The sequence below is a fragment of the Macaca mulatta genome, chromosome 6, assembly GCF_049350105.2.
Source record: "Macaca mulatta isolate MMU2019108-1 chromosome 6, T2T-MMU8v2.0, whole genome shotgun sequence".
NCBI classification, from domain to species: domain Eukaryota; kingdom Metazoa; phylum Chordata; class Mammalia; order Primates; family Cercopithecidae; genus Macaca; species Macaca mulatta.
The window spans coordinates 60810251-60822953 of NC_133411.1; the positions used below are offsets into that span (position 1 = coordinate 60810251).

Consider the following 12703-nt stretch of genomic DNA (forward strand, 5'->3'; position numbering starts at 1 on the left):
ATTACATAGGTATACACATGTCATGGTGATTTGCTGCACCTATCAACCCGTCATCTACATTAGGTATTTCTCCTAATGCTATTCCCCTCATAGTCTCCCACCCCTCAACAGGCCCCGGAGTATGATGTTCCCCTCCCTGTGTTCTCGTTGTTCAATATGTTCTCATTGTTCAGCTCCCACTTATGAGTGAGAACATGCAGTGTTTGGTTTTTTGTTCTTGTGTTTGTTTGCTGAGAATGATGGTTTCCAGCTTCATCCATGTCCCTGCAAACTAGATACCTTCACAAAAATACTAAACACACTCCAGTTGTTAAACAAATTATTGAGAACAACAAGCTTGCCTTTCCTTAAACCTATTCTCACTCTTTGTCTTGTGCATTCCTTCTTTTCACCACCATAATTCTTTTTGAAAAAAGCAGTTCTATTCCCTCCCTCCACTTCCTTGAAACCTACAGTTCTGCCACTAAATAAGCATGACCCTCTTCATCCCCCAACCCCGTGGTCCCACCTCAAACCTCATCCTTTCTGGCTCCTCTGAACATTTGATAATGATGAACATACTCTGCTATTCCTAACCAAGTTGCCATGACACCACACACTTCTCAAACTCCTGACAAATTCTTTTGCCTCTTCACTAGCTCCTTTTCCTATTTTTCTTCACTAAACAGAGCCCTCTCTTCTTTACTGCCCTTCTCCTGTAGGAATTCTATCCACTGTCATGGCATCAGCAGCAACACTGTGTCGGTTATCTCATTGCTATGTTGTCAGCCCTACACTCTCTCCCAAAACTCACACTGGCATCTAGCTGATGCTGAATATTTTTATTTGGAGTGTTCGCTCACTTACCAAATTCAATCCCTCCCACACTGGCCTTATTCTTTTCCCCGCCACTCCTCATGAACTTGCCATTTTGATTTGTACCACTGTCTCTTGCCCAGTCATTCGAACTAAAACTTTGGTTTCCTTTATTCTTTCCACTCTTCCTTACATCACACATCTGGTCAGTGGCCACATCCTGTCATTTCTATTTCTGTATTTCCTATTTTATCTGTCTTCTTCTTCTGTGTGTATATTTCAGTTGCTGCTTCCATCAACTGGTGACAATCCCAAATGTCTCAAAAGTGGATTCCCCACAAGAGAAGATATGATTGGTTGGGTTCATCATTACTGTCTCTATTCAGGGACAATAAAGGTTTTTTGGGCCAGGCCATCTCATAAGCTACTGGACAGTCAGCAGGTCAGCTGCCATTAGGTGAAGTGCCCTTCCTGATCCAGCAAACTGGACTAGAAGGACAAAGAAGTTGAGATGAAAAATGGCCTTCCTGGAGTTAGAAACTGCAATGGGCCCTGGTTTTCAGCAGGGAAGGTGGGAGTAGTATATTTCCCTGTCTGGAGCCTGGGGCCCTGGTGAGCTTTGTTCTCCAGGACAATGGCCACTGTCCCTTGAGGAAGGACTTGCCTAGCTTTCATCATCTTTCAAAACTTTGGTTTTCTCCCTTGCACCTTTGTCTATCTCCCTCTTCCCACTATTTCCCAAGCTAACAGGATTTAGTCTACCCAGTGCTAGGAGAATCACCCAACTTTTTACTCATCCCTCCTAGAATGTAATTGCCTCTATATTTCTTCTCTCTCTCTCGTCTCTTCTTTAAAACATTGAAGATAATCTGAAATTATTTCAGTAAATATTGCCATATTTTAATTCACTTCATTTCATTCAATGCCTACAGTTGCAGTTTATTGTTTTAAGCACTGCAGGTAATTAAAACTAAATGAGACACAGTTTATGTCCTCAAAAACCTTAGAATCATACATGAAATTTACAGTGTGTCATAAAGAGTATGTGACACTCAAAAGGATCTGATGTGAATAGTGTAATTCAAATTTGGCCGAAAAATACAGAAGTTTTCTACATTTCTATAGTCTGCATTATAGAATACAAAATACATTTTAGGAAATAAAATGATATTCTCAGTTTTAAAGACAGTGTATTTGATATTATCTCTTAAAATTTGAAACGTGTGTATCCTGTGCCCCAGTAATTTTACTGCTAAGATTTTATCCCATTTGAAAAAGTATGCCAAGATATATACACAGGGATATTTATCACAGCCTTACTTGTAAAACTCAAAATGGCCTAAACACCCAATAATGGGGAACCGGTTAAATAAACCAGTCTTCCTTCATATGGTCCTCCAAATAAAATATTATGCAGCCGTTTAAAAAAAATAATGAGACCTTCATATATGTGCTGATATGGAAAGGTCTCCATCAGAGTGAAAAACAACTGTTTAGAATATGCCCTCATTTGATGCAAAGGCATAAGAATGATACAGTGGGCTCTGGTGACTCAGGGGGAAATGGTGGGAAGGGGGTGAGGGATAAAAGACTACAAATTGGGTTCAGTGTATTCTGCTCGGGTGATGGGTGCAAATCTCATAAATCATCACTAAAGTACTGATTTATGTGTAACCAAATACCACCTGTTCCCAAAAAACCTATGGAAATAAAACAATTTTTAAAAAAGAATGTGCCTTCATTTGAGTAAAAGTTTAAGGGGTAGACTATGCTTGTACCTATATTACATCTAAATAAAACATTTTCTAGAAGGAAATGCAAGAAACTGATAATGGTGCTTACCTATGGAGAGGGGTTTAGTGTCACATTTGGTTTATACCTTTCCAAATACTCTGATTTTTTTTTTTTTTTTTTTTTTTTACTGTGGATATCTATTACTTTAAAAAAATAAGTATTGAAAAAGTAAACACAAGCCTAATGCATACAATTTATAACAGAAATATCTTTGCTGTATTGATTGGTACTGATTAATTCAACTTTCTTAGAAGAAAATAATTCTAAGAAATACTGGGATAAATACATGCACACATATACACACATATGCCCTGACATACAAGACACTTTTTTAATGTCAAGAAAGACTTACATTTGTATATGTTTCTCTACAAGCTACAAATGGAACATTAAATATGTTGCTAGAGTTAATATGGAGTTACAATATATTCTGTTTAAAGAACTATTTTCATGTTTCTATTTTAAACCAGAGGTTCTCATATTAACTTCGTGTTTTGATAGCAAGTCTTTAACTTTATCTGCCACAGAAAATATGCTTATTCAGCAGCTTCTGGTGGACGACGAAGTGCTACCAAAGTAATGGTAGTTGTAACTGATGGTGAATCACATGATGGTTCAATGTTGAAAGCTGTGATTGATCAATGCAACCATGACAATATACTGAGGTTTGGTATAGCAGTAAGTGGCTTTTCTTTTTATTTGTCTTGCAGCTATTGGGTAAATCTTCCTTTATAGCATCACTTCTCAAGGCTGCACTTTCCCATTGGCTGTTCATAGTTGAATATAAAAGAAAGTTCTTACTCTATCTCTGCTTCTTGATGGTTTTCAATCCTGTCTACTAAATAAAGGGTTGTGGAAATGTTGCTTGATTTGCTTCTCCAGAGGGGCTATTGTGTTCAAAATAGACTGGAATGTACTCGTAGGGAAAACGTACAGCAATAATGACTGTACATTCTCTTCCTCTATTTTCAAGGTTCTTGGGTACTTAAACAGAAATGCCCTTGATACTAAAAATTTAATAAAAGAAATAAAAGCAATCGCTAGTATTCCAACAGAAAGATACTTTTTCAATGTGTCTGATGAAGCAGCTCTACTAGAAAAGGCTGGGACATTAGGAGAACAAATTTTCAGCATTGAAGGTAAAAAAAAAAAACAAAAAAACTCCTTTCAAGAATTTTCTTTCAAACTGTTTAAATAATTGTTTATTATCACATATTTGCTTTATCAATGTTAACTTGTATACCTTGTATAAAAAGAGCTCCTACAATCAGTAAGAAAAATGGATGAAAAACATGAATAGTTTATAAGTGATAAAATACAAATGACTGATAAACATAAGAAAAGATTCCCAATTTACAAAGTATATTTCTAAATACTTTCAGTAAGTATTAAAAAATATAAATTAAACCAACATTATGTTTTGCCTAAAAGATGACACAGAATAATAATGTTTAATCTTGGAGAGATTATCAGGAAGCAAAGAAGCTCATACACTGTTGATAGAATGATAAATTGTTATGACTTTTGGGGGATGATGTATTCATATCTATTAGAATCGTAAATAGTTTTATCTTTTTACACTGTGTTATGTAAGTACTAAAATTCCTGAATATGTTTACAGCAAGCATATATATTTTTAAAATTAGAAAAATACAGCAAATATTTTTAATAGTTTAGTTTTTGAGGAAACATTTTATTTATAGGACCTAAAATAATTTACTTAGGTGGCCTTGGAAAATCTAGTTAGTGCAGAAAGATCACATGTTCAGGAGCTCACTGTGTGGGGAACTAGCACACACTTCACAGGGGGTTAAAAGAAAAAACACACACATGACCCAAATCCTAGTTCTTGATGGTTAACCCAAATAACTCTTTGCAATAAAGATCATATGTTATTGGAAACCTATGTATCAGGTACATCCTTAGAATCTGGGTCTAAAGGTATTGCATAAATTATTCATTCATATAGTCAAATTTTGATTTGATTATCCACTGGAATTACTCAAAAAGCTTTATTGCTTCTTCAGTATCCCATGGTGCTTCAAAGTTGTTTAAATAACCATTTAAATCCAATGTGCCCTGAGATAACACAAAATCACTGGGCTATCCACACTGATAATTGTATTTGTTTGTAATGGAATGAATGAGAACAATTGCAATCTACAAGCTAGCTAGAAACGATCTTGAGCATTATCTACTATTATGGACTTTGGGGAGCATTATTCTATTTTATTAAAAATTATCTCTACTCATCCTGTGTAAATTATTTTATCTTCTAAAAAAGACTACGTTGTACGTACAGTTTGTCTTCTTTTCTGTGTTAAAGTGTCAGTCCAGTAATTTAGCTTCCTTTTTGTGAAGATTAGTGAAATGTAACCATTTTGATCATACTGTATGGAAAATAAGTACCAATTGGATCTTACAGTGTCAGTGACAGAGGCAATCACATATACAGAACCAGAACAAACTTCCCAATTGGTAAAACTCCTACTCAGTCTTCAATTCTGATTCCTAATAGCTAACTCAATTATCTCCCAGCAGTCTTCACTACAGATCAATTGCCCAGCTATTCCACCTGCATCTGAGATATGTGTACATTATCAGTACCAATATTTCAAAGCTAAAATTTCAGTTAGTTTCTTAGTTAGTAATCATCAAGTTTTTAAAAAATTATCATCTCAGTTTTCACCTTACCTTATACCCTTTGTTGAGTGTCCTTTGGTATCAAGAACATCATGCATATTCTGCTAAATACATCAGTGTTCAATTAAGATTAATGCCAACTATGAACACTACTTTGGAAATATTGTTATTTCTATAACCTGCTAGAACACTTTCTTAGTAATTTCTTCTTCCCAGAATACACAAGCTCTGTATTTTGGGGTGAGTGTTGGAACAGTGTGTGTTTGTGTTTGTAGGCATGTATATACATACATGTCTGCATGTGTTTGAAAACTTAATTTAAAATTACTGACAGTAATAAAATTTTTTAAATTGAATGTTCCAGGTACCGTTCAAGGAGGAGACAACTTTCAGATGGAAATGTCACAAGTGGGATTCAGTGCAGATTACTCTCCTCAAAATGTGTGTATATCAGATAGCTTCAAGCCATGTTGTCATTTGGCATAACACTACCAGACACAGTAACCTTATACATTAAGTGGGAAGACAGCCATCTAGGGATCAGCCCTTCTGATTCCTAGTCACGGTCATTTAGTTTCTTTGTGCTGCTGATTTACCTCTAAAATGTGAAGGTTAACAATGTCCTCCCTTCCCTTTTTCATAGGGATCTTATATGGGGGAAAGCTGATAGTATACAAAAAAGTCTTTGGGTACTCCAGGGCACAGACAGTATATTAACTTAAGGTATTATTCCTGCAGGAATTGTCTTTGAATCAATTTTTAACAACTGGAAATGTTTGTTAAAAACATTCACTGTTGTCATCACTGTCATGGTCAAATTCTGAGTTGTCATAGTATCTTTTTCTAAGACCAGACAGAAAAGAGTTGAAAAAATAAGGAGGTAGGAAAAATGTGACATGGGATTGGAGTACAACACTCTTTTCAGCTCAGGGAAGTTCATTTCTATCTCTCACAAACATCCACCTCCTGGGCCCCTGATTCTAATTTGAGTCAGGAGATGAGAGAGATAGTGAAAGGAAGGAAAAAAGAAAAAGAGAAAGAGATCCTGGGAAATATTTAAGGGACAATAGGAAGTCAGAGGATTTGATCGGCAGGTCAGAGGACCAAGAACAGCTTGTTTTCTGTCTAGAATCAAAGGAGCTGACTTTTTCTCGATCATCAATCCTTAGATATACTCATAGAAGTTATGGATCTTTCCCTTAGAAAAAAATATAAATGAATCTATGCACGGAGAATTTTGCACACAATCCCATGAGGTTTTTGTACATACCCTAAAATCCTTTCATGCACCCCAAATCCAGAATCCCTCAATACTACAGTCATTCACATAACTTCATGGTCTCTTATCTTCAAAGTAGAACACATCTTTTTCTTTTTTTTTTTTTTTTTTTTTTTTGAGACAGAGTCTCGCTCTGTCACCCAGGCTGGAGTGCAGTGGCCGGATCTCAGCTCACTGCAAGCTCCGCCTACCGGGTTTACGCCATTCTCCTGCCTCAGCCTCCCGAGTAGCTGGGACTACAGGCGCCCGCCACCTCGCCCGGCTAGTTTTTTTGTACTTTTTTTTTTTTTTTAGTAGAGACGGGGTTTCACCGTGTTAGCCAGGATGGTCTCGATCTCCTGACCTCGTGATCCGCCCGTCTCGGCCTCCCAAAGTGCTGGGATTACAGGCTTGAGCCACCGCGCCCGGCCAAACACATCTTTTTCTTACTTGCTATTTTTCATGGCTTGTATTTTTTAGTCCAACATCATATCTTTGGTATGTTCTAAGATAGAAGAATAAAAAATTAAAAATAGTGTATCTCATCCTCACCAAATCTGCCTTCTGTGATGATTTGTAGCTTTGACTGTTTAGATTGGGTTTCGAGTCAAATCAGAGTAGGCTTCCTCCTTTGCCCTCCCCACAGGGCTGACAAATTGTTATTTTCCTTCCAATAGATTGAATATCACAGCTATAGGTGCCTCCTGTAGCTGTGATATTATCAAATAGATGGAATATGTGAATATACAGGAACATTTGAGAAGGGGTCAGGAAGAGAGAGGAAGAAAGCTGAAAATAGAGCAAGCCGGAAGAGGGCCTCCCAAGATGTGTCTGGGATAGCAGCAGCATCTCCGTTTCTCCTGTGTCAGTACTTCCTGTTTCTCAAGCATGTCTCATATCTGGCTGTGAGCTTTCCTTATAAATATGCGGAGTGAGAGGCCCACTTCTGACTCCTTTCTAAAGGTCATAAGGGTTTACCATTGGCAAATATACGCCTTTGAACGGGACATTTGAAGATGGCTATGTACCTGTCCTATACTATAGGTTATTACAAAGGTTTGTCTGTATAACATGTCATACTAAATAAAGTTCAAAATAACACAGCCAATGGGAAGGCTTGTTCTCTAGCACAAATATATTAAGACAATTAAGAGATATATCAATAAATGTTCATATATGTTTCATCATTTTTAATAAATCTAAACAATTTATTTCAATGTTTTGCCTCCCCTGCATTCTTATGCTTTAAAGGTGGTTTGTTTTAATGATCTTCATTTTTTAATTATTTTAGGATATTCTGATGCTGGGTGCAGTGGGAGCTTTTGGCTGGAGTGGGACCATTGTCCAGAAGACATCTCATGGCCATTTGATCTTTCCTAAACAGGCCTTTGACCAAATTCTGCAGGACAGAAATCACAGTTCATATTTAGGTAAGGCATAGTAATAATTGGCTCAGCAAACTTAAGTTCCCTTGCTTTAAACCAGCTCTTTGTTGAATCTCAGAGTGAGTTCAGCAAAACCCTTGAACTGTCTGTCATCTAATTGTCATATTTATTACACATATATATGTTGTCTCTGCCAGTCGGGCCTAAAGGCATAACTACTTATTGGAGTATTGTATTATACTCACTAGTTTCTTCTGACTGGTCAAGTGGTTGTAATTCCTGGAACATGATTGTGTTCCTCCAAAATGGAAATAGTTCCCAAAAGTAAATATAGTAAGTGATAGTCTTATATTGTTTTAGAGCTCTTAGTCTTCTTGTTCTTATAATAAGCAGCCACTGATTTTGCAGACTTACTATGGGACAGTTCCTGAGCTGGCTAGTCTGTCTACATAAACATTTAAATCTTTCCAACCAGTCTTTCAGGGATGTTTTGCCTTTGAGAGATAGCAAGATTAACTTGTCTAAAGTTCAACAACCTAGTAAGTGGCAAATCCAGAATTCAAACCTCGGACTGTTTCCAAGACCTATGTTCTTTCTACTGTGCAACACTACCTTTTAAATACATTTATTCATTCGTTCCAGAAATATTTGTTGAATGCCACGTTCACAGGTGGCCAATGAGGACAACCTGGAATCTAGAGGCAGTTTTATAGATAGAAGTCCCATCTACACAGGGAAGTGCTTCGGGTCAAAGGACAGGAGTAATTCATCTTAGAAAAAGGAAGACATGTCCTCAGTGATGTATTCAGGAACACTAGAAACTTTGCATCACATCTAACACAAAAGGATCTCTGGTCACCTTTACTAACTTATTTTAACCTTGTTTTGCTCAGATATTCAATGGTAATCACTCTTATGCTCCTTACGTTTTAGGTTACTCTGTGGCTGCAATTTCTACTGGAGAAAGCACCCACTTTGTTGCTGGTGCTCCTCGGGCAAATTATACCGGCCAGATAGTGCTGTACAGTGTGAATGAGAATGGCAACGTCACAGTTATTCAGGCTCACCGAGGTGACCAGGTAAATCTCACTGTTTAGCAGGTGAAATTAATTTTATGGGCAACCGGGCAGGTGGGGAGTCGGGTGAGCAGAAGTGGAAACCAACATGACCTGAGTGCTTACTCTGTAATCTGAGTTTATTAGTGTATTCCTTAAATCGTCACAACAATACCAAGAAGACAGCCCTCCCTTTTGACAACTGCCTGGGAATTTAGCTAGCTTTCTAAGGTCACACAGTGTCCATGGATTGAGCCGTCATTAAAACTCAGTCCTTTCTGGACTCAGAGGTTGTCCTGTTTGATTACATCCCCTTCATGTTTTTGACTCCCTGGATTAATAATGCATGGACATTATTTAGTTGTGATGGCAGGCACCTAACCACTGCTTTGTAGGTAAGCACACACCAGAAACAAGGATTTGGAGAGGAAATAATCAGAAGAAGGGAGCAAAATAACATTATAAAGACTGAATTTCTGCGTCTGGACCTGTCAAAATGTCCTTTTAGTTTCGAAGATTCTAAAAGTAAAACAATTATCTTCTCTGCCACTTTCAACTGATGGGTGACAGTTTGGTAGTCAGACCCTATGATGAATCCCAGTTATGGCCCACTACAGCAAAGATCTGTTGCTAGGGCAAAGGTCAGCTGATTGCTTCCTGTTTCCTTACTAAACAGTTTTGACCCAGGGGCTTGACACACATTTAAAATGAGCATCGCTAATCCCTGACAGCCAACAAAAAGTGGTTTCCTTCTTTGAGCTGGAGAAACTTACAAAGATTTCTCTTCTCTTAGATTGAGTGTGATCCTGCTATTGCTATGGATTTTCTAGGAGTAAGAAGACCTGAGCTCTTGACTTCCATGACCATAAATTAGCATACTTTATGTGACCATAAATTAGCACATACTTTTCTCTCTCTTTTGATATTTTAAAGAAGTTCCTTTTTAATTTAGAAAATAACAGTGATAGTATTATGAAAGGAATCATTTCTTAGTCATTTCTAAATCCTTAAAAAGTGTTCACATAGGCATGCATTGAATGCTGTTGAATGAGGTGAATGTTCAAAGTCTCAGCTTTTCTTATTTTAATTTATCTCCACCTAGTCCTCCTGTCCCAATCTATCCAGCAACTGCTTACCTGTCTCATATCATGCCTTGTACACTTACATCATCATATGTGCTTCACCACTTCCCTCCGCCTAGAAAACTCCATGTCCTTCTTACTTTGCAATTCAAATGATATTTTAACTTTCTAAGCCTTCCTGACTCTCCTGCTCTCTGATCACTCAGCATTTGGAACTTTCCTCTATTACAATTTATTTTACCATAGAAGCTTAATTATTTATTCTCCCTGCCTCTACCTCTCCTGCCTTTCACTATGACAGACTTCACATACCTACGAAAGGTTTGCCTTATAAGTATGCCTTTGACCCCCTGGTGTCAGAAACACCTGGAATGCTAATTTAAATTGCTGTGTTCTGGATCACATCCTAGACATTACATCAGAATCTCTAGAAATGGGTCTCAGGGATCTGTATTTCAAAGGCATTTTCTTGGAGATACTTGTGCACACTAAGATTTAAGAACCAGGTGTTAGATGGTATTAGAACCTGCGGGAAGGGACTATGCTGTCTGTCTTCATATTCCTAGCACTTTGCAAATAGTAAACACTCAATTTTTGTGTATTGAATGAGCAAGTAAATGTTCAGTGTAATATTAGAAGTATGTGAATCCTAGGAATTCTAAGGTTAACATGTTTTATTGCTCCAGATTGGCTCCTATTTCGGTAGCGTGCTATGTTCAGTTGATGTGGATAAAGACACCATTACAGATGTGCTCTTGGTAGGTGCACCAATGTACATGAATGACCTAAAGAAAGAGGAAGGAAGAGTCTACCTGTTTACTATCAAAAAGGTAAAAAAAAAAAAAAAAATCATTAAACTAACAGCTTAATTTGCTTTAGTATTGACAATTTAACCTGCATTTGGAAAGAAAATTTATTATTATTGCATGATAATTTGCACAGATAGTATGGTTTACATTTCATCATTTTTGAGGATGTCCCCATTAAGTTATGATTTTAAAAATTACATTAATGGGAAAAACTAGAGTTGAATGTATAGTGTACTGCCATTTTCCATGAGAGGTCTTTGAATATATAGTCTCATGCAAACAAAGCCATTCTAAGTGTACATTATTTATTGAAATATGCATACACACAAACATTTGTGTATTTCTCTAGTATCACGTGTAATTTTTTCTATAAAGACAGAAATAACAGGGCAATGCTATCTTGTTATCAGTTGACAGTGAAAAACACAAGTTGCACCAGGCACATTGTAAATTCCATGTGATCCCAGATGCTTTCTACATTAGTTTGTCAGGAAGTGTCATTGCTTAGTGTAACATTTCGGCATGTGTCCAGCTCTTGAAGTTTCAAGTCCTTCCACAAAAAAAACCATACGTGAACATGGAAAAGCATAATATTTCCAATTTGTAGACTGAACTCTCTAAATCCATGTATATAAATATAGTTAACTCCTTGAAATAAAAAAAGAAAACCAAATTAAAGACACAGATTGACACAGAAAATTATATGACAACAGAAGGGAAAGGATGGAAAAGAGAAGCTGATGTTAAAGTAGTAAATATTATGGTTAAGTGTTGTGATATTTTGTCGTACCCGATGTATTGATATTTATGTAAAAATTAACCTCTTAACAGATGTAATTAATTAAAACAATTCTAAAGCATTTATACATATAAAGAATGTATAATTGAGTATCCACAAAGGCTGGACCTATTTACTTGTTTGAAAAACTGACAAATCCCCCATTCTTTAAATATTTCTTACTTATGAGATATACTGAATTGTCATTAATTGTTGAAAATGAAAAGATCTTTTAATACCGTGTCAAACTCAGTAACAATTTTTGTAAGATTATAATAGAGGAGAAAGAATCAACACTGACCCAGTTTCATGGTTGAGAAACATTGCTTTCTTGTGAAGTCATGAAATATTTCCATACTTTATTATGAAATCTAAGAAAAAAAAATTGTGTTTTACAAGGAAATGTCTTTTCCTTCACACAGAATTATTTAGTGTTTTTAATAATGGAGATATTAATCTCATTTTCTACTTCCTGTACCATTATAATTATGTCACTATTTGGTCATTTTTACAGAAAGCCTAAATTAAGATATTGTGTTTTATTTTGTTCTGTGTCTGCTTTAATTTCAATCAAGATATTAGTAGTTTTCACCAGAAAAATTTTAAATCAAAAGGTTGGAAATAGGTGAAGATCGTATTATTGAGAGGAAAATGAGACCAAGAAATTGATGCTGTTCAGCTACAGGAAAGAGAATTGTCTCCTTTCACCTTGGTTTAGGAGCAGATATTTATGACCTGAAATTCTTATTTATAATTCTGATCATAAATAGTTCAGGTTTAAAATTCTATCCATTTTTAACATTAAAAAATTAGTTTGGTCATCGATTGCTCTGAAATTTATTTTCTTTTTTATCATATGTTTTTCACTTTTTTAAATGGATGGGGTCTTGCTCTGTCACCCAGGCTGGAGTGCAGTGGTATGATCATAGCTCACTGCAGCCTCTAATTCCTGGGCTCAACCGATCCTCCCACTTCAGCCTCCTGAGAGCGAGGACTACAGGTGTGTGCCACCACTCCTGGCTAACTTTTTACAAAAATGTTTTGTAGAGACAGGGTCTCACTATTGCTTAAGCAGGTCTCAAATACCTGGCTTCAAGCAGTCCT

The 12703-nt window shown here is 36.5% G+C and overlaps 1 protein-coding gene across 1 annotated transcript in view; it reads left to right on the plus strand.

Annotated features, from left to right (window-relative positions):
• The window catches only part of ITGA2 (integrin subunit alpha 2), a 101714-nt gene that overhangs the window by 61728 nt on the left and 27283 nt on the right, over positions 1 to 12703 (plus strand). The window contains 6 exon segments of the mRNA NM_001260822.1: positions 3117 to 3267; positions 3563 to 3728; positions 5597 to 5673; positions 7782 to 7920; positions 8809 to 8954; positions 10699 to 10842. Coding sequence (NP_001247751.1) covers positions 3117 to 3267; positions 3563 to 3728; positions 5597 to 5673; positions 7782 to 7920; positions 8809 to 8954; positions 10699 to 10842 — 823 coding nt within the window.